Source organism: Prionailurus viverrinus, chromosome A1 (assembly GCF_022837055.1).
Source record: "Prionailurus viverrinus isolate Anna chromosome A1, UM_Priviv_1.0, whole genome shotgun sequence".
Lineage (NCBI taxonomy): Eukaryota > Metazoa > Chordata > Mammalia > Carnivora > Felidae > Prionailurus > Prionailurus viverrinus.
Window position 1 is genome coordinate 7,171,285 of NC_062561.1, and position 20,134 is coordinate 7,191,418.

A 20,134-nucleotide genomic window follows, 5' to 3' on the forward strand; every position below is an offset into this window, starting at 1 on the left:
TCCTGGGAGTTCTCATCCCGAGGGGAAATTTCTGTCTTTTCTTTTTACGGTGTCGGTGAGAGAAGACGGAGGTTAGCTGAACCTCTTGCGGTGACCCCCTCACAGTGTATGTAAACCCAAACCATCATGCCGTATGCCTTCAACGTACACAGAGATGTATGTTCTTTCTCAATAAGACCGGAAAAAAATGCATAGAAAAAGATGGGCAGGAAACCCACCAAGAATAAAAGTTAAAAAAAATACTATATTTTCTATCAGCCTGTATATCCAAGGTATCATCATTTTGATACGTGGCCCAGTCGCTGTTCAGGGATTCAGTAGCCACACGTATTGGGCAACACAGATCTGGAGCTACCGTGTGGGCAAAATGTCCAACGATCAACAGGGATCAACGTGTTGTGCCTACAGGAGTGAGAATCAGAAGGTGGACTTGTAACTCTGAGGTTCGAAGCTCGGGGCGCGGTGACGGCAACAGGGGTGCCGTGAACACATAAAAGGATGGATTACGGAGTCACTATCTGCTGCTCCAGAAAAGAGACAATGTCACTGTCATGGAAAGGATGACTTTTATTTCCATCCTGGATGATTATCACACCATTACTTAAACACGTTTGAGAAATCCTGAAATAATTTAAACCGAAGGCACAGAACAAATCAAAATATTTGAACTATTTACGCTTAAAATGAGAAAATCCAAATATCTCAACAGTAACAATAAATTACGAACAAGTTTCCATCACCAGATATCATTCTGACCAAAAGCCATCGCGTTTTGTAATCAAACCAAATTGGCTTCAGCCGAGGCCGAGATTTCCGTGATAACAATAACGTTGGAAAAAAGTGCCTTCTTCCAAAATACTCATCATACCCCCAGGTTCAAGGTAAGTATTTTATGTATAACAAAGTAGCCATTAGGATATTTGTTGATGGATGGTCGCTCCCCAAGAAATGATGCATTCTTACAAAATGTTTAAAAAAATAGCCAAGTAGGATATAAAATTCTATCTGGGGAGCAGGAAAAAAAAACCCAACAAACAGACCTGTTCCATGTCGATTAGAATATCAAAGCACGTCGATACCAAATTGCTTCAAAAGCCAATCATCACATAACAGTAATATACTGTATGCAGCGTTCCACTGTATCTTGGTTATATGTTGACCATACACAGTGTAGCTAAGGGGTTGAACGAATCGGTAGCAATTATTGTTGCCATTTCTTATTTATCCAAAAGAGATCGGTTTAAAAAAATCACTAAAAAGCTACCAGGAATAACCAGGGACATGCTACAGCCACAATAAAGCCCTAGCAATGCAACTGCTAGCTTGAAAATCAAGTGGTCATGCTCATAATATACTGTAGTATTTTCGAAATACATTCTCTGATAAACAATACCATTTATTACAGAGGTCACTTGTAAATGAGCTCAGATTCTGAACTAGGTTCCTAAGTGAAACTTTTTTCAAGTATGCATAATATTAGCAAGGTAAAGATATTTCTTCTCTTACTCGCTTCTTTATGGGTTCTTCCAAAGGACAACCACGTGGAGTGAAGGACGAACAAAACGGGCTGGTCGTAGTTTTCAGAAACATTTAGGAAAAACAAGAGATAGCCTAGTGATCAAGGACTCACTGAAAGATAATAAGCATCTAAAACCTACTATTTTCGATAAAAATCCAGGACTTTTCAGGCTTTTTCTTGAAATGGTTAAGTTCACGAGAAATAATGGGGGGAAAAAAATAAGGGTTTCTAAAACACTCAAGGCTCGTCTCAGAATGAAATAAAGCTAGGGTACCTTCTACACTGAGTTGTGATATATATGAATGCGTATTGAATAGCAATACGGTTTTACCTTTATCTACTTTAACTGCATCAATCACAGAAAGCATGTCCAGTCAAGACTGCTGACAAGTACAATACAAACGCTAGAAAGTGAATTTTAGCAAAAAACGCTCCAAAATGTTCCTGCATAACAAAACATTCCTTTGGAGATGAATCTTGAATGCCTTTGGACTTCTTTAAGTAAGTGCTGCTTTTACCGTCTCCAGCACGGAACTGTAATTAACCTCCCAACCTCCTGTGTCCCTGGAAAACGTGATCTTTTATTACCTAGCATTCTAATTATTGGTACATTATTTTGTAGAAAGCTCTTCAGTAGCGTCAGACTTCTGTCTTCATCATCTATGAGTACTAAGAGATTAAAGTAGAAGTAAAATACGTCAGAAAAATCACTTTATAAACGGTAGGAAGTTTTGAAATGTTGGCACCGAAGGGAAAAAAAATGGGGGAGGGGTACCATCTCCAGGGACCCGTTGGTGGCACCGTGGCTACAGCGCAGCAAATGCTACTGCCACTGGCTTCCCTGATCCCAGTCTTGGGGCGCGTGGACCCAAGGAACTACCACCAGTCCTCCGATGCAGCTGGCCGGGTCACAGTTTGGGAAGACTTCATCGGTAATGTTAGGTCACATTCTGACGACGGAGGGTCTGAATTCTAAGCACAGGAACTTGTTACAAGGGCTAGTGAACAAAGCCCAAACAAGGAAGGGGCCTGACTCGAAACCGATTTCGGAACCTACACCAGGCTGCCAGGCCAGCAGATAACTGTCAGAGTGACTTTGTTCCTCTGTTCCTTCAACATGGGAACTAGCGCAGAATGGCTCATGCCCACAGTCGACAGGCCGTTGACCGCCACGATCATATCTCCACATCTGGGCAAAGAGAAACAGAAACGGGCCGTTAACCATTTTCATGGGATCAGACAACGTTAGCCTGAGATTTCTTAAGCGTGAAATTCACAGCTTCGCGTAACCATTCGCTGTCAACGGTGAGCGCATATGATCTACCTTGCAAAACACCCGGGGCCGTTTTTCAGCCTAGATTGGCCTGCCCCTGCCAATCAAGGGCACTTGTACGCCCACCGCTCCTGTAGCCGCCGGGTGGCTTTGAGGACGAGCAGAGTAATTTTCGCCTAAGCTTAAGCCAAATGTAATTTGGAGAATAAACGTGCTGCCCCGTTAAGAAATACTAACTAATGCACCCGAGGGGATTGCTTATCATTTTAACTGTCCTCTTTCCTCATTCTTAGAGTGCATACGTCCCAGGGTTGAATCGCGTCGAGAATGAGACGGACACCTCCTTTTCTTTCGGCTGCCGTCAGCTGCGGACGCTTACTGTCCTCTGACAGGATCATCACAAATGGACGACAAATCTGAAGGCCTCTGTATCCTTTATGATCTTTCCTCTTTAGTCTGTAGCACCCACAGGCCAGCTTATTGTGAGCTACCTCAGTAGCAGGTGGAAAGTAAACTTCTGAGACCCAGACTGGTGGGGTGACCTAGCGAAGAGGATGGTTAATTCACGTTGCCCCTACTCCTTCTGCCTAAAATACGGATGTCCCCCCCATCTCTGTCGACACAAGCCTGATCAAGAGCATCCTGACCCTGACAACTTTTCGCCAGATCACGTGAATGGCACTTTCTCTCCGTGAGCGGTATACGCTCTCCATGTGTGTGGCACTCTGTCTGGTGCGTCAACGCTTACTTTTTAAGAACCGGCCCTCCCCTCAAAAACTAAGCACTAAGAGCTTCGTTACCCGTCTCCTCTCAGTCCGTAGGATCTCTTGACGTAACCCCTCCTTCTTCTCCCAGCACCTGAGCTTTGAAAAAGGAAAGAGGCTGCGCGAGGTCGGCTGAGGCCTTCCAGAGGGTTCCCAGCCAAGGCCCTGGAGACACGGTCCTGGGTGCGAACCGCAGTCAACCGTTTCCAGCTGCTTGACTGTGGGCAAGTTTCTTTCTCCTTCCAGCACTTAAGTTACCTCGTTTATCAAACGGAAACAGCAACAACAACACTGACCTCCCAGGGCTGTTAAGAAGGAAGGTTCCATAATACCATCGCAAGCACTCAGCACTGTGCCTGGCACACGGTAAGCTATCATACGTTCATTCATCAAATATTTACCGAGAGCCTACTGTATACACGAGGCACTGTTGTTGCGGCCAGGAATATAACGATAGAGGCAACCAAGTCCCTCCCACCCCCCCTCACGGAGCTTGCATAAATATAATGTTCGGTGGACATAAGTGCTGTGGAGAAAAACAGAGCAGAGTCATCTAATGACAGGACTGGACCTAAGGGGGAATGTGTGGAATGACTGTTCATTGCTAGCTGTCCTACCACAGTGTGTCTCATCAGATGACTCAGGTTTGGCTCCTGTCATTAGATTCGCATCGCAGAGCTATCGGAGGCAAGACGGTAAAGTGATGCTTCAGTCTAGATCTGGTCTGGCCAACGGTTGCCGTAAAGGGCCAGTTAGTAAACAAATATTTTAGTCTTTGTGAACCACACGGTCTCTGTCCCAGTGACTCATCGCCACCGCTGTGGCTCAGGGGCAACCACGGAGGACGCGCGAACCCGCGAACGCAGCCACGTCCCGCTAAAACTTTATTTACGACAACAGCCCACGGGCTGGGTTGGGAGTTGACCCCTGGTCACGATGGCGCCCATCACAGTAAAGCTGAATCACATGATCAGACATAATGAAGACTCACTTTAATCTTCCATCATAATAAGCAGGAGTTCCCAAGACAATGGTTTTAATGAAGAAAGGCTGGTTGGTGTGGTTCTCTTCATATCCACCAACGATACTAAAGCCCCAGCTTCCCAAGGAGCTTCTTCGTAAAACTATGTCATGGCAGCTGTGAAGGGCGCTGTAATAAACAGAAAGATCAGGAAAAAATTAACATGGAGGCTTTTATACCCTGCTCACCTCTGCTGTAACTAACTCCACAGCATGTTATGCTGTCACTGCCTGGGAAGTAAGACGGGCTGCTTTATTTCCTTCCAGATACGTTATGCCGACAACCCGGTTTCTAGCGAGTCCTAGGTGGACTGGAGTTTCTCCCACTTTTTTCGGTCTTCTTTTCCCAGGTGAAGATACCAGACCTGCCCACACACACAAGCACGCAGGCATGCACGCACAAACACACCTGGTTACAAGTGGCACCGTAGACATTTGTATAAAATGGTTCTGTGCCTGTATTTGCTCACTGCACTGTCAACAACGTCCTCGGTGCTGACATCCATTTGTATCCACACAATCTGTGTCTACAAAAAAGTGGTACAGAAGCGGTCTGGTACCCCTGATCTCGGCACTCAAATGAAAGAAGTGAGCATTGTGTGAGTTCCCCAAAAAGACAGAAAACGTTCTTTTCAATCTATGTGAAGAGTTATTTGTTGTTCTTTCCTCCTTCACTTAAAATGCATTTTAAGGGAGGCTCTGAAAAAATAGGGAACTCAAAATAGGGAAAAAAAAAAACAACAAAAAACATCTCCCGCCACCCCCCACCTTTTTTTTTTTTTTTTTTTTAAACCAGGGACCCTGAGATGCTCCAGACCATCTGTCTGGAGGATAGGGCACTTCAGAGTTCTATGGATCTGGGAACAAGCAGTGAATAAAAACGTAAAAGTAGAAAAAAACTCCACCTAAATGACACAGAAAAAAAAAATCTCTCTTTAAGAAACAAATATCTTGGGGCGCCTGGGCAGCTCAGTCGGTAAAGCGTCCGACTTCAGCTCAGGTCACGATCTCCCGGTTTGAGTTTGAGTCCCGCATCGGGCTCAGAACCTGGAGCCTGCTTCGGATTCTGTGTCTCCCTCTCTCTCTCTGTCCCTCCCCCGCTCACACTCTGTCTCTCGCTCCCTCTCAGAAATAAATGAACGTTAAAAAAAAATTAAAAAAAAAAAACAAGTATCTTTCCTTTTTCGATAAAGTTGGATATAAAGCCCTCTAAGGCAAGGCTTCCTGTTTTTAATCTATTAAAAATAGTTCTTAGTAAAGCCGATTCCGATCTATGAAATGCCAGAACTTTTAATCTGGTCTAGTTTCTTAGCTCACCAATAAGAAAGGGCTTTTAAAAAGGCTTCTAAGATACAGCAGGGTCCCCATGCATTGGCCTGGTAACCTAAGGGGAACGTAGGTTACTTTCATTATTCCGAATCTCCTGCAAAAAAATGATGACAACAACACAAAACAACTCGTTGTTCTGTCTGGTGTGCAGACACATTGCAGTGGGGGAGCCTCCCTTGTCAGAAGCAGAGCTGCTTAAAGGGGCCGCCCGCACCCAGAGTAGTGGCCCTTTTGCCACGTGCTTGCGAGTACAGGTTTGCGCACAACCGAGACCCCCCAAGACTCTGCAGAGTGGTGACCTCCTCCTGACAGATAACTCTTTTGATACAGATGGACCCTAAAACAGACTTTACCGTGCTGCGTATTTTTCACCTGAAATTTTCATTACTCTTCGTGGTACCCCGGAAGATGCTCGGAACACAACAGGGGAAGTGCGGACCCCAGAACTAGGCCGGGGAAGCAGGTAAGGGCAGTGCGAGCGGCTCTCCGGCGCAGTGCGGGTCTCCGCCTGTCCACCCGCAGTGGTGTGGACCAGCTCGGCCACCGCACAGCAGGAGAAGACACCTGCTCACCCACTGGTGCGTGAAGCGGCCTTCCTGACTTGCTAGGGCCAGAGTGACAGGGCTGAGTATTTAGCAAGATAAACGGGCTTCCCCTCTGATGGCTGAAACCTCACAATTTAGACAGCGTGTCTTCGGCAACCATTCCAACTGACCCCTACAGGCCCCTGAGACGTGAATTCTATTGGTTGTAGGCCTGTTTAGTCTTTTTCAACCAGGAGGACAAGTCGGGAAGTTAGATTACCGACGAATTCCAACCATCCTTGTGCTTTGTGGTGTTATGTGAAAGTACTTTTTTTTAAATAAATCACACAGCACTATACAAATGCTAGTTATTAAAAATTGGGGCGCCTGGGTGGCGCAGTCGGTTAAGCGTCCGACTTCAGCCAGGTCACGATCTCGCGGTCCGGGAGTTCGAGCCCCGCGTCGGCCTCTGGGCTGATGGCTCGGGGCCTGGAGCCTGTTTCCGCTTCTGTGTCTCCCTCTCTCTCTGCCCCTCCCCCGTTCATGCTCTGTCTCTCTCTGTCCCAAAAATAAATAAAAACGTTGAAAAAAAAATTAAAAAAAAAAAATTAAACCCACATGGTGCTAGATGGCTCAGAAACTGGCGTTCTTATTGTTTATTTTTATTGTAAAAAAGCAGTCATTTTCATACTTGGCTCAGAGTCCAAATATGTCATCACAGTTCAGTTTTAGGATTCTTCTATATATTAGGAATCTAAAGCGATCTGGAAACAAAGACAGTAATACACATTCTCCCTATCTCAGGACCTAATTAAACGAGCATCATCAGGGGGCTGCAAATGCTTTCGTGACCAGACATGGACCCCCTGCAGCATGCCCTGATGGCGACAATCAGGAAGCAGGGAACTCTTCACTGAGGGGGCGAGGCACGCCTACTCTTGAACCCCAACAGTGTGGCCTAAAGACTCTCACGTCCAGCAAAAACGGAGTTCTACACCTTGCCTTTTTAGGGAGCTAAAAGGATTAAGAAAGGGATTTCAGAAAAGCTTCTGGAATAGGGAAAGGCCCCACACTTTGACCTGGTTTTTCTGGTGAAAAATGCACACGAAGTCTAAGCATGTATCAGAATGCATGGTGGGAAATGAGCGCTTTTCTAAAGCAAGAGGCTGAACATCCAAATATCATGGCTGGTCCACTTACGAACCTTAATAGGAATGGACAGATGGCTTTATTCATTTTTTTAAAAAATGTTTATTTACTTTGAGAGAAAGAAAGAGAAAGAGGGAGAGCATGTGCATAAGCAGGGGAGGGGCAGAGAGAGGGAGAGAGAGAATCCCAAGCAGGCTCCATGCTGTCCGTGCACAGCCTGACATGGGGCTTGATCCCATGAAGCACGAGATCATGACCTGGGCGGACATCAAGAGTCAGACACTCAGCCAACTGAGCCACCCAGGTGCCCCTATTCATTTTTATTTGTATGTATGTATGTATGTATGTATGTATATTTATTTTTGAGAAAGAAAGAGACAGAGGACAAGGGGGAGGGGCAGAGAGAGAGGGAATACACGGAATCCCAAGCAGGCTCCAGGCTCTGAGTTGTCAGCACAGAAACCAAGGCACGGCTCAAACTCATGAACCGTGAGATCATGACCTGAGCCGAAACCAAGAGTCAGACCCATAACCAACTGAGCCTCCCAGATGCCTCTATTATTTTTACAAATAGATACGTTAAGTCTTTTTAGCCTAGCTCTTATTATTAAATTTACCTTTTAGAATATACTAACCTGAGAAAAATTACCATTTTCTGTTGTAACTTGATTTGCTATTGCAAATCGGACTAAAACCTTTTCGTTCCCTGGATGAGTGAATTTATGGTGTTACACACTGACAGTGGCTGTAAGTATGATTACTCCGTAAGGGCCAAAAGCGGTCAGTACCTTGGAAGCCCAAGCCACATGACCCATGACGGGGACCAATTGGCGTCATACTCATTCTCGCTGAAGGTGCTCAGCTGCTCTTCCGTGGTCTGGGTTGCCTCCTCAACAACCTGGACCTCAAGCGCTTTCAGGACAACAGCAGAGGACGTGGCACTGGCTTTCAGCATGGCCACAGCCTCACTGTGACTTAGATTGGTCAGATCAATGCCATTGATATTCAGCAATATATCGCCTGTTCAGATGAAGAAACAAGAAAAATGAGACAAGCCAGTGAGTGACTATCTCCCCGTACATGCTGTTATCTGTAAATTAATCCACAAAGGTTGGTTCCAATAACTCACATGAGGTAAAAGACCATTTTCTTACTTCTCTGTAATTTTTATGATCCTGAGGAAAAATCCAATCCATGGAGAACATTCCAGAACAACGCAAAACTTTAAGATAGTGTCATAATCCGTAGGAAAAGGTGTGGCTCGAGGCACTGTGATTCAACTGGAAGTCCAAGTCATTAGACTGAGTTTTGCTAGGTACGGGCCCTGGGCACATTTATTTCTCTTCTTTGAGCTTTAGTGACTTCATCGCTTCTCGGCCTTTTGGCTAAGATCAAGCGGAGCTTTAGTGACTTCTATAGTTCTTTAGAAACTTCTTTCTTTAGAAACTCTTTAGAGTTTCTAAAGAGTTCTTTAGAAACTCTTCTATAGAAAAATAATTTTCTATTAGAAAATTATTTGATCCTTTGCTCTTAGAAATGAATTTTTAATATATTCTATTTTACAGTTACACTGTTTTATACATAAAGATAGCCCTACCAAGTTTGTTTGGTGTGCACATATCAGAATACGTAAAGAGAAGATATCCTTGGGCCTACACAAAGAAATGAAACTTGTGACTTGAACATCTTCTCTTGCTTGAGGAATAAAAAAAAAAAAAAAAAAGTGTCTGTTGCCTTGCCATAATATAATAAAAAAAGGGTAATGAGGATTACATAAAAAGGTTAGGAAGGAAAAGATTAGTTTTGTAGGTACCAAGAGAGCCTATGGAAAATCCTCCTCTCCCAATTCATCATTTATTTTTCAGATTATTAAGGCAAACATTCTTACTGTAGAAAGCTTAGGAAACATGAAATAAACAGAAGGAAATAAAATTACCTCAAACTCCACAACTGGGCAAATAACATTTTTTAAACAACAATAGCAGCCTTGTTAACGTGTAATTCACATACCACTCATTTTCAAGCATGCAATTTTATGGTTCTTAGCATAATCACATTGTTGTGTAACCAGCACACATTATTTTTGGGCCCCTCCCCTGAGAACCCTGTATTCATGAGCAATCATTTCCCTCTCCAGTTCTGAGCAACCACTAATCGATTTTGTGTCTCTATAGATTTGCCTATTCTGGAAATTTCCTCTAAATGCAACCACACGTGGTCTTTTGTGACTGGCTTCTTTCACTTAGCATAACGTTTTCAAGGTTCATCCATACAGTAGCTTGTGTCAATACTACATTCCTTTTTACGGCCAAATAACATCCATTGCATGGACGTACCACATTCTGTTGCTCCCTCCATCAGCTGGTGTTCACTTGGGTGTTTCTACTTTTTGACCGTCATGAAAAATCCTGCTACGAACCTTTATGTACAAATTTCCGTGGGGGACGTATGTTTTCATCTCTCCAGGAATGGAACTGCTGGGTCAGGAGGTACCCCTGTTTTTAACTTTGAGGAGCTGCTAAACCGTTTTCCAAAACATTCCCACTGGCAACGTCTGAGAGTTTCAATTTCTCCACATCTTTGCCAATATTTGTTACTGTCTTTTTTATTCTATTCATCCTACTGGGTAGGGGGTGGTTTTGATGTGCATTTTCCTAACGTCAACTGACATGGAGTATCCTTTCATGGGATTTTTGGCTGTTTGTGTATCTTCTTTGGAGAAATGTCTATTCAGATCCTTTGCTCATTTAAAAACGGGGTTATGTGTCTTTTTTATTATTGAATTGTAAGAGTTCTTTATGTCCTCCAGATAGGAGTCTGTGGTCACATACATGATTTGCAAATATATTCTTCCATCCTGTGCATTTCACCTTCACTATCTTTTTGCTTTCTTGGCGGCGTCCTTGGCAGCATAAAAAATTGTAATTTTGATGAAATCCAGTTATCTATTTTTTGGGGGGGATTTAAAAAAATTTTTTTTATGTTTATTTATTTTTGAGAGACAGAGAGATAGACTGTGAGTGGGGGAGGGCCAGAGAGAGAGGGAGACACACAATCCGAAGCAGGCTCCAGGCTCTGAACTGTCAGCACAGAGCCTGACACGGGGCTTGAATTCACAAACCACGAGGTCATGACCTGAGCCGAAGTTGGATGTTTAACCGATTGAGCCACCGGGCGCCCCCCAGTTTACCTATTTTTATTATGTTGCTTGTGTTTTGGTGTCCTATCTGAGAAAATCACTGACTAATCCATTACTTAATCCAAGGTCATGAAGATTCATGCTTGTGTTTTCTTCTAAAAAGTCTTAGTTCTTACTTTTAGGTTTTGGATCCACTATAAGTTAATTTTCATGTATGGTGTGAGGTAGGGATCCAACTTCATTCTTGGAAAAATAGCTATTAAGACTCACTTTCCCAAATGAACAAACCAAGTGTATGAAGAATGCTATTTTTACCACCACCATCCCTACCTCTATAAATTATATGGTACTGATGGAAGGTGGGGTATGGAGTGTGAAATTATAAATGACTTAATCCCTAAAACTATGCCTTTTTATTAAGAATGTCTTCCACTTCACCTCTTCTGTGAGACCCCTCCCACATGGGTACTTTACTACGTAAGCAATATTTGTTATTTTAGTGAGACAGTCCTTCAGAGGATCCAATCTGCCATCATGTGAGAAGTGTTCAATCTTTCAGAGGGTCTTTTCCAACATAAAATAATCCAACCGAGTAACTGTTGGAAAATAATGGAAACATCATCAAACTTCAGCAATTTTCCTTCACATTAGGCATTTTCTAACCTTATAATAAGAGAGGCTTTATATGGAAGGGACATTTTAAAGGATTCAAAGAAGTCATGTTTAATGGGAAATATAGTAGATATGTGTTATTTTTTAAAACACGCGTTGAATTCAGGGAGAAGATGTAGTGTAACTGTTCAAGACCCTCTCTCACCTCTCTTGATTCGGCCATCACGTGCAAGGCAGCCATGAGGTGGCACACTGGTCACAAAGATGGGCAGTTCGCCACTCTTACTCCCTCTGCCTCCAGCTACTGTCATCCCAAGGGACTCGTGGGGTTCCTTCTTTACAGTGATGTGTTTTTCTTGGCATGTAACACACTGGGCAAGATCCTAAAACACGAGAGAAAAATTTACTGGATACTAAAATAATATATAGCTGAAGAAAAGACAGCGTAAACTAAAGGAAAAAATACTGTGGCAATTATAAAGTCTTTTTTTTAAATCACCTGCTATAGAGTAACACACAGTTCTTCATGGTACAAACACTACAGTGAACACTGGGGATCACAAGGTCAAACTTTGGACTGCTGTATTTTCATCCGACTATTTACAGGACAGAAAACACTCAGGACTGTGACATACGGAAGTCAAAGTAAAATAAACACATCATTTGTATAATGATCTTGGCCTCCAAGATATGATCAACTCCGTCAAAGTAAATAATGCGGTGGAGTTTTAAGATTCTGAAGACAAGCCAATGAATTTTATTTCCATCTCTCTCCTGTATTCTTTGAAGGAAAAGTAGAGTAATATAAAAGTAAAGTGTGGGCTTCATTAATTGCCAGAAATAAGCCACAGACCTATCTTCTGATTCTTACTCATAGGATTATGAAAATGCTCAATCAGGAAGCAGGTGCAAATGGATGTTCAAAACCTTCATGAAAAACTAAAAGGATATGAAATAACTGAATTTTTGGAAAAAGTTAATAAAGAGAAATAAATTCCCAGCAAACTGTGTTCTCAGGAAAAAGCAATTTTTACTGACATTTATTACTGCTACTTATGATTGAGTCACTCCTAGAAGAAAGGGAGAATTTAAAACATGACTTTTCTTTTGAATTAGAACTCAATCAAAAACAAGGTGTACGTATGCAACATTAGTATTAAAATAGCAATAGTAACCAACACCTATTGAAGATTTACTGTGGGTAAAGCTAATGGGGTTACACGCATTATTTTATTTTAATCCTCACAATGATCTTGAACATGAATACTATTGTTGGCCCCATTTTACAGAGGAGGGAACAACCTTAGAGAGGTCAGGTAACTTGCCCCAAATTATACAGCTGTAAGTGGCCGCACCGGGATTTGAACTGATGCAAGCACATGTATATTGATTATATGCACCCACACTACAAGGGTACTATACTATCAAGTGTAATAATGGAAACTAATGTTTCAAAAGATTCCTAACACTTATCAACTATAGGAAAAATTGTAATAATAAGGTAAGTGTTAACATGACTAACAATATCAATGAGAGAACGGTATGAATTGTATTTATAGAACTGTAACGTTTCTGTAGAGCTGACAGGTGCGTATTTGTTAATCAAGCCCTGGGTTCCGGGTCCATCTGTTCTTCTCTGGTCCTGGAATCCACTCTTGAAATTTCAATTTTTTTCTGGGGCGCCTGGGTGGCGCAGTCGGTTAAGCGTCCGACTTCAGCCAGGTCACGATCTCGCGGTCCCTGAGTTCGAGCCCCGCGTCGGGCTCTGGGCTGATGGCTCAGAGCCTGGAGCCTGTTTCCGATTCTGTGTCTCCCTCTCTCTCTGCCCCTCCCCCGTTCATGCTCTGTCTCTCTCTGTCCCAAAAATAAATAAACGTTGGAAAAAAAAAAAAAAATTAAAAAAAAAAAAAAATTTTCAATTTTTTTTTTTTTTAATCTTTATTCACTTTTGAGAGAGATAGAGCATGAGCAGGGGAGGGGCAGAGGGAGAGGGAGGCACAGAATCCGAAGCAGGCTCCAGGTTCCGAGCTGTCGGCACAGAGCCCGATGCGGGGCTCGAACCCACGAGCCGCGAGATCATGACCTGAGCCGAAGTTGGACGCTCAACCAACTGAGCCACCCAGGCGCCCCTTGAAATTTTATTAAGGGAACTACTTGAAGTAACAGCCGAGCGTTCCTAGAAAATTTTGACCTTGTGGGAAACCTGTAAATGCCTCATGGCGGTATCCTACCATAGGAAATCTATGTCAGCATCTTCAAAACTGGGCAAGAGCCAGTTTATTAGGAAGACAACCCAGATAAAGTCAGCCTTGAGTATATTTATGTGAGAAGTTCCGGCCGTCAGATATTTAACCAATTAAAGGTGGTTGTTTTATTCCTCTATGTGGCTGAGATGCATGCATTTTAGGCAAACTTCCCAGATTATATTGGTATGCTTCATGAAACTTCGAAGGGCTTGGCACCACATGAATGTTTATTCAAGCAGCTATGTAGACTAGTGTGCACTTTCATTTTTCACAATTATTCTCTGAACAGGTTGTTCTGGTGAATTTCCATTTGTGTCCCTAGGACACCTTTATTTTTCTAAATCAGGACTTGACATCACAAATGCTGTGCATTAGTAGTAAATTGTTAAATTAATGCTTAAAAGTATATTTCATGTGGTTGTTCCCACCAATCAGGTTTGTAGAGGACCTAGAATAAGAATTAATTCAGCATTACTATGAAAAACACAGCCACATAAAATTAAAGAATAAGAATTAGTTAAGAGGAAAAAAATATATATATATATACATATATATATAATTTGTAAAGCACAGATCGGCTATATGAACACTTCCTTTTCAAATTCCTATTTGAAACAGTAACTCCTTTTCATAGCCATCATTGTGAGAGCAAAACTATAGGTTTCCTGCACACATTTCATTTTCTGTTCAGAAATGAGAACAAGTCTGTGGTTATAATTTCTTATAGGTATTAACTGAACCAACGACCAGGGACAAGTCTGTACTTCAGCTCAGAGAACCAGATAAACCTGATGGGCCAAAAATACTCGTGCCTTTAAGCGATGCTTTCTTGGGGCACCTGTGACATTCCAGAGGTACTCTCTCAAGCTGTACTTACATTAAGAAGCCACTTTAAGCTAACTCTGAGCTTCCAAGGTCACTCCCCTTAAGTAAAATTAAACTGCTTCGCTAAATAAAAACTTATTTATGGGTCTGCTTAAAAACTATAGGAAGTTTCCTATATGCTATTTCGCACAGCTGCAAAACATCACATTGTTTTAAAAATCCTGGCCTACTGGAGGCTGGGTCCAAATGAAAGATCAAACGAGGTAAATAAAACTGAGAATGCGGTAAAGTACCACTGTTTTATGCCTACAACTAAGGTGGGACAGTCTCCAAATTCTTCAGCACAGATAAATGACCTAGGAGTATTATAAATCCAGTGAAATATTAAAGAAGCAGCAAAAAGCTCAACATATGGGAATTTAAAATGATTTAGGGAAGTATTCCTGTAAGCTGTAACATAAAAAGAAATGTACTATGCACGTGGCTATCAGAATGTATGATTTACGTTTAATATTCACAGACCCAATTCTGTTGTAGACAACCTGCCCAATGGCTAAGTATAGACTTGTCAATCATTGTCTTCATTATGCTTTTTCAATCACATAACCGACTGTTACATTTAAATGAGCAAACCAAGACGAGTCCCACTTTCAAGCAGGACCAAACAAATACAGGTTTTTCTAGAAGATCAAACACTTTTCATCAGTCACCTGGCAGAAGGACCTTCTTACTAAGAAACCATCCCTACTGGCTGAGGAACTGAGACTACAGAGTGACTCTCAAGGCAGCCAAACACACACTTCACATCCCAAACATCTGTATTCGCCGTTCCCAACAGAATAACAGCCCTCATTTAGAGCTTACCAGATGGCAACCATGATCCTCTGAGGGGACGTGAATGAAAACACACAAACACAACGCCTCACCTTATGTGAGCTGGGTCTGTTGTGGTACAGCGGCTGTGCATGATGCTGGCTGCTACTCTGAGCTCCTGCGTCTCGGACAGGATTACCAGGCTGGGATTTCCCTGGTCTAGCAATTGTTAAATCCACCCTCTCTCCACTAGCCTGGAGAAAACACACATACACAACCACCAGTCATTAATGATGCTTCTCATTTAAAAAATTGAAGGCAGTGTCATTTTCAATACACTCATCATCACTGTGCCGGAGCCTCGCCTGAGTGGTGACGGCAGGCACCTGCTGGTGGGGAGGAAGGGAATTCATCTCAGGAACCAGTAAGTATTTTAAGCCTTCTGCAGTTAAAACACCCACATGCAGACCTCTTGGGCAGGCCCTCCCCGACCCTGGAAATACCAAGGAAATAAGCAAGGCAAAGCAGTCAAGCTGCCCATGTTCTGATCTCCCCATGATTTCTTGAAGGGTAACCCCTTCAAGATTGGCCTTGGCATTGAGAGGGAGAGCGCAAAGGAAAGAAGAGAAAAGGAAGAGCTGATTCAAAACTGAATCAGAAGGCAGGTGACTTTTGAAATAAATTCCAGGGTGGCTACTTTGAGAGTAATAACCAATGGAACTATGCACAGCTTTGTCTCTGCTTGCTACAGATTTGAGTCAAAAATAGGACATCAGCTCAAACAGTTCTGAAAAGAATAACAAAGGTCCTGTAAAACAAGATTAGTATTTACATACACTGTATACTGTATTATTCATAGTATTTATAGTATTTATATACATCGTATACTGTGTCACACAGATATATATGTCACACACATACACACACACACATTTAAATGTTACATTCAATTACTTTAGAGGTTCATGACTATCACCTTGAATTTAGAGGTCCACTATTTATATTTATATATGTATATTTCAAACACAGATTCACATCTATTATATTTGTTAAAGCTATTTTTATCTTTGCTTTTAAATGTACAGGCCTGAGCTATGTGATGCTGATTCTTGGTCATGACCACAAGTTCCCAAGTTCACTATTATTCCCATGGGGAAATCTGGCAGCCTGCTTTCAAGGGGCTGCGGTGGAAAGCAGGGCCCTCCCCCATCATTATAGTCAGCAATGTTAACAAGTCACTCCATTTTCAGTTACTAAATTGGGAAAATGAGTGATAACCAATTTTAAGGCCCTACTAAAAATCATTTGCTCATTCAAGCATCTCAGTAAACTAAATAGTTTCAGAGGAGTTCTTCAAAAGAACCGAAAGAACAACACTTCACAGGGGGCCAGAGTCTGGAGGCTTGATCTAAAGGATAAATGTCAAAGTAGAATGTTTAGAATCCTGATATTTAAGATTCTGACACTTCAGGTGTGGTGAGTGAAAAGCCCCTTTGTGATTTCATTTCAATGTACAGAATTGTTTTCTTTACTGTGTAACACTTGCAACCACCGAACACAATCGGTATTTCACCTTTACTGGAAAATGCAAACCCACTAACAGAAACAAATCCTTGATCTTTCTTGATTGCTTGAAAGACAAAATTCTGGGCTTGTGATGGAAGTGGACATACAGGCTTTAAACGATGGACCAACATTTAGGTTTAGGCTACTTTTAAATACACTGCACACCTAATACCTCAGGGTTTCAAACACAGCAAAAGAATTCTGTTAAAGCCAAGATTTTTAAAAATGCAGGACCTCAAAATGACAATACCTATAATTCACAAATTAGTGGCATGCCTTGTGGCTAGGAGTATGTATTGCGGAAGTTTAGCAAAATCTCTTAAACTTGAAAACAAAAAAAGTCAAAGTCTTTCAACGGGAATGATTAAATACGTTTTAGTATGACATGCCTACTACACAGCTATGTGATGATGAGTCTATTTTCAGGGTAAGAAGTCTACAACCTACTGTGGACATCAAGGGTGGCAAACTCAGAATTTGCAAGATGAGCACATAGGTTAAGTATCTATGTAAAACGTCCCTATTGATCCGTGGGCGCATACATAAAAATGTTTGGAATGATCTTCTCTAAAATATTAATGTTGCTATCTTGGGGTCTTCAGATTGAATGTGATTTTAACTTCCTTCTTTATTTTCTGTATTTTGTCTTCATTAGTCTCCTTTTTAGACATGGAGCACATGCTATTTTCATAATCGAAAACAGTTAAGATTTATCAGTTTTTTCATAAAGAAACAACTTGAGCAACTTCAGTTTTCTACGGTTTGAGGAGAACTATGGCGCAAAATACGACACAACTATCTATGTGGATTATAAAACTCCAAATATCATATGTTACCAGGAAAAATTTCAAGTGTATTTTCTACCCGTGCACCTATTTTTCTCACGTTTTGGTTAGAAATTTCGTGAGGCCCACCTACTTAGGCATTAGGATATTTGCCTGAAATATACAGTCGACCCAGCTCTTTCCATCTTATGGACCTGACTTCTCACTTCATAAAAGCCCACGCGATTCTCCTGTTTCCTTTAACAAGCCCCATGAGTGTGTGAACCTTCTTCTTCTTCTCCCCTCTCCCTGCCAGCAGTCCCTCCCCTGCCCCCCCAGACAACTCGTGCTCACCGGTGCACCAGCCGGATGGCACCCACAGGGGAAGGTACCACTGCTGCCTCTGATTGGATGACATTTTAAGGCATCCAATTTTTTTTAAACTTCAAGTCTGTGACGGAAGACCCATTCCCAAATCTCCCTCCTACTGCAGTATTTTGGTTCCTGTGTGTGTGTGTTCTTGACGTGACACTGAACCAAACATTTGTGAAAAGGAGTAAATTATATGGGATTGAAACTTGGGTGTTCTTACCCAGGAGCTTAAATTGTCATTGTTACTTGCTTCTGTGTGCTGTACACATTTCTCAGTGACTATCAACCCGCTTTAATTCCTGATGCCCGATCGTATTAATGCTTGGCTTCCTGTATGTAAGAGGGTTTTCTGGTGCTCACTTAAAAAAAAAATAAACAACAACAACACATTTTTGTGTCACCCTTATCACTGCAGGGGAGACCCACATCGTCAGATGCCATGGCAGCTTGTAGAACCGGAAGATCTGCTCTGGATGACTTTCTACTTTATATGTCTTAATGCTCTTATTGAAAATGTGTTTTTTCTCTAATAATAACTATCTTTACTTACTTCACAGAGATACTGTGAGAACACAAGTGATGATGTGTTTGAAATGCTTTGAATTCCTTTAAAAAAAGGGCACTATAGATGAGTTATTCTTTTTTTTTTTAATGTTTATTTATTTTTGAGGCGGGGGGGAGGGAGGCGAGGAGGGGCTGAGAGAGAGGGGGACACAGAATCTGAAGCAGGCTCCAGGCTCCGAGCTGTCAGCACAGAGCCCGACGTGGGGCTCAAACCCACGAACCCTGAGATTACGACCTGAGCCAAAATCGGATGCTTAACTGACTGAGCCACCCCGACGCCCCTGGATTAGAGTTATTACTCTTAATAAAAAAAGTATTTTCCCCCCATTTGTATGGAGCCTGAAGCACAGAGGGGGAGTGAGGAGAGCGTGTAAGTCACACTTGGAATCACAGCTCCTTCCAGCTTTACTTTTCTCACCTGTTAAATGTGGACACCTTCATCTGTTGTCTGGGACTGGGGGGAGCCCAGGGAGCAAATGAGAAACCCATGTGAAACTGCAGAGCCTTCACTCTATAAAGAGCCAGGCTACATGTTCGCAGGGATACAGTTTTCTAGAAAGGACTCTATCGGTAAGGAAGTTAAACTAGTGTGCGTTTTACAGTTTGAAGGATTTAGGGAGCCGTGCTTGATTTCCCCACGAAGCATCAAATATCCCCTGGATTCTCATGCTATGAAAACAAACACTGACATAAGGTAATCAGGGCCCAACAACCGGGATGACCGTCCGGCGTGTACCTGAATGATCTGGGCGGCAAGCTCGGGGGTCCCGTGCTTCAGGTCATGTCCGTTGATGGCAAGCACTCGGTCGCTGCTGCTCAGCCTTCCGTCCTGCGCGGCCAGCCCCCCCTCCAACAGGTCAAGAATAAACACGCCTGGCTCATCCGTCCTTCGTACGAGTTTAATGCCGAGCTGCTCACCAGAGTCCCGTTTGTGAAGGACCACGGGGAAGACCTCTTCCCGCGGAGAGCTACCGTCAGAGTGGCTGTGTGTTCGGTTCCCGAAGCGCCTCTCTCGCAGCACGGTGAGTTGCAGGGTGCTGCAGGGCTGGGAGAGGACGGCTCTGGCATAGTTGTGGGATACATTGCTGATGTTACAGTTGTTGACCTGGAAGAAAGAATCGGGACCAAAGCGTGACGATCTTTTCTCAACTTGTAGGAATGTTCACATACTGCTTCCCAAAGAAACTAACATTGTGAAAACGATATACAGTCACTGTTCACAAAGAAAGGCACCCCCAAGATGTTTTAAAATACAGTTCCTGGGGCTCAGTCAGGTAAGCGTCCGACTCTTGATTGGCTCAGGTCACGATCTCACGGTGTGTGAGTTCCAGCCCCTCGTCGGGCTCTGTGCTGATAGCCTGGAGCTTGCTTGGGATTCTCTGTCTCCCCCTCTCTCAAAAATACATAAACATTAAAAAAATATACACAGTTCCTAAACTTAACTTACAATGACTAGCACCAAGTAGAGAAGAGTAGTTGGGAACACGGGCTTCAATGACAGTCTTGAATTAGAGTCCTTGGTCCTGTCATGTACAAGCCGAATGTCACCAGGCAAATTACAGAACTTCTGTGAGTGTGTTTCCTCTCCAGTGAGATGTGCTCACTATCTCCTTCACACTTCAGAGATCAGGAGGGCAATGTGCGGACAGCAGCAG

The 20,134-nt window shown here is 42.7% G+C and overlaps 1 protein-coding gene and 1 pseudogene across 4 annotated transcripts in view; one reads left to right on the forward strand and one right to left on the reverse strand.

Annotated features, from left to right (window-relative positions):
• Window positions 1-547: 547 nt before the first annotated feature.
• Window positions 548-20,134, reverse strand: part of LNX2 (ligand of numb-protein X 2) — an 80,083-nt gene continuing 60,496 nt past the window's right edge. For 3 of the 4 annotated variants that reach the window (XM_047862282.1, XM_047862456.1, XM_047862368.1), the window contains exons 5-10: window positions 19,216-19,584; window positions 15,327-15,467; window positions 11,535-11,712; window positions 8,367-8,598; window positions 4,548-4,706; window positions 548-2,708 (exon numbers count right to left, since the gene is read on the reverse strand). In XM_047862282.1, the coding sequence (XP_047718238.1) occupies window positions 2,573-2,708; window positions 4,548-4,706; window positions 8,367-8,598; window positions 11,535-11,712; window positions 15,327-15,467; window positions 19,216-19,584 (1,215 nt within the window). In that variant the 3' untranslated portion in view covers window positions 548-2,572. The remainder of the gene's footprint in view (window positions 2,709-4,547; window positions 4,707-8,366; window positions 8,599-11,534; window positions 11,713-15,326; window positions 15,468-19,215; window positions 19,585-20,134) is intronic. The other variant, XM_047862538.1, reaches the window with a different exon arrangement.
• On the forward strand, window positions 8,944-9,077 carry LOC125147688 (uncharacterized; annotated as a pseudogene).